The following is a 3,522-nucleotide window of genomic DNA, read 5'->3' on the forward strand; positions in this document are numbered from 1 at the left end:
AGAGCTCCACGGGACTGTACACTCGTATCGAAGATATTGTTTCCACATTTTTGTAATTGAATCTAATAACAATAAGGTTTTAAACAAATGATGTCATATATTGTTTTTAAGCAAAATTTTTTACCGGTTAATCTATTTTTAAAAATAAAAAATCTCTTTGTTACATAAATCTTGTATGATTCATCCAGAAATCAATTGGTCAATTTATTTTGGTTATTACTTATTTACATATAATCAATTTGGTCAATTCTCATTATCTGGAAACAATTCATCCATTTACTAATCTCATACTATCTGGCTTCAGTTAGCCAGTAGTAGTGCAATGAATTTGATTTGTATCTGAGAAACAGAATCCACCAAAGACTAAAAACACAAATAAGTTAGATATTAGTCTATAAACATGATTGGAATTAGCTACTTGGGTATGTGTCTAAACACCCAACTAGATCCCATCAAATGTTACTTGTTGCCTCTTAGTATTACAAGTATACACATGGCTAATATACCCGCTGAATATGTTACCACAAACCCATATCCCCACCAGTGGTTTATTCTCTGGAGATCAAAACCTATTTCGTCATTATCCACACTTCAGCAGAGGGGACATGTACTTTGCAGCAAATTCCAAGTAATGTTATGAAGAGCCTTCTCACCTTTGAAAGATGCTAAACTGCTATATGTACTCCCACGCATGCAAGCAATGAGCCAACTCAGAATGCTGGAACAAACGAATCTCTTCGCCTCTTTGTTGGATGTACACTAGTTTCTTTGTTGCCTTTTTTCATCATTGCCACAAACTCATCATAGTTGATTCGACCATCCTGCAAAATTTATGGTCAATTCACTTGCCTCATGCATGCTGATGTCATCGTAAAGAATTTTTTTTTTTGTTCTTATATTATTTGGCTACTTACGTTATCACTATCAATCTCGGATACTATTTCTTTTATATCTCTTCCGTCGCTTATACCATATTCTCGGATTGCTTGCTCCAGTTCTTCAATAGTTATGTAACTGACATCAAAGAAAACAGTCAAATATTACAAGTAATTAATTATCTATTTTGTTTAGATAGTGGATTCTAGGTTTACTTAGTTACCCGCTGTTATCTTTATCGAAGTATTGGAATGCAGTGTAGAGATGTTCTTCTCTATCCATTCTGTTCATATGCATTGTTGCTGTTATGAACTCGTCATAATCTATTGTTCCATTCCCATCTGCATCAGCCTGTTTTATTTTGATCAATTTTTTTGTTCAAATAAGAACTCGAATAATCAAGTAAATTTGGTTCGATTATCTTACTGCTTCCATCAATTGTTTGACTTCGGTTTCTGTTAGCTTTGTCCCTTGCTTGGAAAGTCCGTGCTTTAGCTCCTCGAGTGTTATTGTTCCATTGTTATCAGTATCCATGCCTTTGAACATTTCCTTCAGTCCCATGATTTCTTCTTCAGAGAGGCATCCAGCAATAACCTATTCATCCAAGAACAATCACAAAATCATATACCCCTTTGTCGCTTTGCTTTTATAGCTTCAAAACATTGAAAATTTCTTTGATTTTGAAACATAATGACGTATTAGATGGAGTAATTAGTAATAAGTACCCGAAGAGCGACTTTCTTGAACTTGTTCATTGCTCTAAATTGTTTTAGTCTACCCATAACAGCGTTGTCAAGCGGCTTATCTGGTGCTTCGCCATCTTCTTTAATCCATGGATGAGCTGAAGAAAAAAGTCGCAAGATATATTTCATCTATCATGATATTGATAGATTCTCATTACACAATATTGATAGATTTACGTCTTTTATTACTTACAAAGAACTTGATGTGCAGTCAACCGCTGCTTTGGATCGGAATTTAACATCTTCCTAACTAGGTCCTTGGCCTGTGGAGATATCGTAGGCCAAGGATCACTTGAAAAATCGACTTGCCCACGTAAGATTGCATTAAATATTCCATGCTCGGATTCTGTGACATAAATGTTTCTTCAGTTTAATTGTTGTAGCTAGTTTTTTTGTTATCAATTTAAAACCAATGCTCACATTCTGTAACATATAATTTGTTAATTTCATCGATATCGATGCATGGTTATTTGTTTGCTGATATAAGAAATCTCTATCATAATTGCTTAAAAAATTATAGATAATATGTACCTTAATCAATTAATCATACCTGCCCAGAAAGGAGGAACTCCACATAGAAGAATATATAACATGACACCGATGCTCCAGATATCAACTTCTGGCCCGTATTTTCTTTTCAAGACTTCGGGTGCGATATAATACGCACTTCCAACGATATCACTAAATACCTCGCCTGCATTAAATCGTTAAGATTAATTCATATCATGCATGTTACGTATATTTAGTGTTTTGGTTGTCATTCCATGCATCTGGGAACAGGGACAAATTAGTTTTGCTTAAACTGCTTCTGAAATTGTCATCTCTTTGTGAATTCCATTTCGTGCATGGAAAATATAAAACATATGTATAGAATATAATGGAGATATGTATAACCTTGTTTATAGAACACTGATAGACCGAAATCTGTAGCCTTGAGGGGAGCTTTTTCATCTTTACTTAAAAGAAGAAAGTTTTCAGGCTTTAGATCTCTATGGATAACACCCATAGAATGACAAGTATGAACGATTTGAACAATTGTCCTTAGCAACGATGCAGCACCCCTCTCGGTATAATGACCCTTGGCGATAATCCGATCAAATAACTCTCCACCAGCGCACAATTCCATCACCAAATGCACCGAGTGTTTGTCTTCAAATGCCCCTTTAAGATCTACAATATTATTCTGCCCGCTCAAATGATGCATAATCTGTACTTCCCTCCTAACATCCTCCATATCTTCCTTATTTACAAGTTTTCGTTTGGCTATCGTCTTGCATGCAAATTGTTCTCCTGTCTGTTTATTCGTGCACAAATGGGTGACACCAAACTGGCCCCGACCGAGCTCTTTGCCGATGGTGTAGCCTGTCCGGACATCTTCCATTGGGCGTCCCAAGACGGTGCCAATAGGGGATGGCTTGCCGGATTTTTTGGTTGGAGATGGAGATGCGCTTTGAGGTGTTGCTCTTGTTGGATCGTTTCCGGATCTTTCTTCATTATTATCCTCGGTTTTTGGGTGCCCATCTTCAGTTGGAGGTTCTTTTTGGGAACAACAGTTCCCCATTACACGATCGGAGGGTGTTACCTGGAGACGACGAGAACAGAGAGGAAAATAGGGTTTTGGGAGGTTGAAGAAAAGAAAGGTTTAGAGAGAGAGAGAGAGTCAGTGAAACACAGAGATGGAAAGAGATCAAGAGAAGAGAAGGAGAGAGAAAGGTCATGACAGATTGCAAAAGGGATGATAGCGGTGTGGAAACGAGATGATTTTTGGAGGGAATGATGGGGAGGGATTATAGGGATGGGAATGGTTTATAGATTTTCTCATTTTCATTTATTCACAGGTCGAATGGTAGATTACAAACAAATAATCCTCAGATTATACAGTTAAGTCAATGGTGAAGTTTGT

At 36.8% G+C, this 3,522-nt stretch overlaps 1 protein-coding gene across 1 annotated transcript; it reads right to left on the reverse strand.

The window, feature by feature from the left end:
- Positions 1-363: 363 nt before the first annotated feature.
- On the reverse strand, positions 364-3,307 carry LOC145037472 (calcium-dependent protein kinase 34-like). Its single transcript, XM_078986134.1, has 8 exons — positions 2,514-3,307; positions 2,170-2,313; positions 1,813-1,965; positions 1,602-1,717; positions 1,303-1,470; positions 1,100-1,227; positions 915-1,014; positions 364-821 (listed from the first exon to the last, which is right to left on the reverse strand). Exons 1-8 carry the CDS (start codon positions 3,178-3,180, stop codon positions 711-713), a joined length of 1,587 nt encoding a protein of 528 aa, XP_078842260.1. The 5' UTR covers positions 3,181-3,307; the 3' UTR covers positions 364-710.
- Between the last annotated feature and the right edge of the window lie 215 nt (positions 3,308-3,522).

This window comes from Lactuca saligna, chromosome 3 (assembly GCF_052625555.1).
Source record: "Lactuca saligna cultivar CGN05327 chromosome 3, ASM5262555v1, whole genome shotgun sequence".
NCBI lineage: Eukaryota > Viridiplantae > Streptophyta > Magnoliopsida > Asterales > Asteraceae > Lactuca > Lactuca saligna.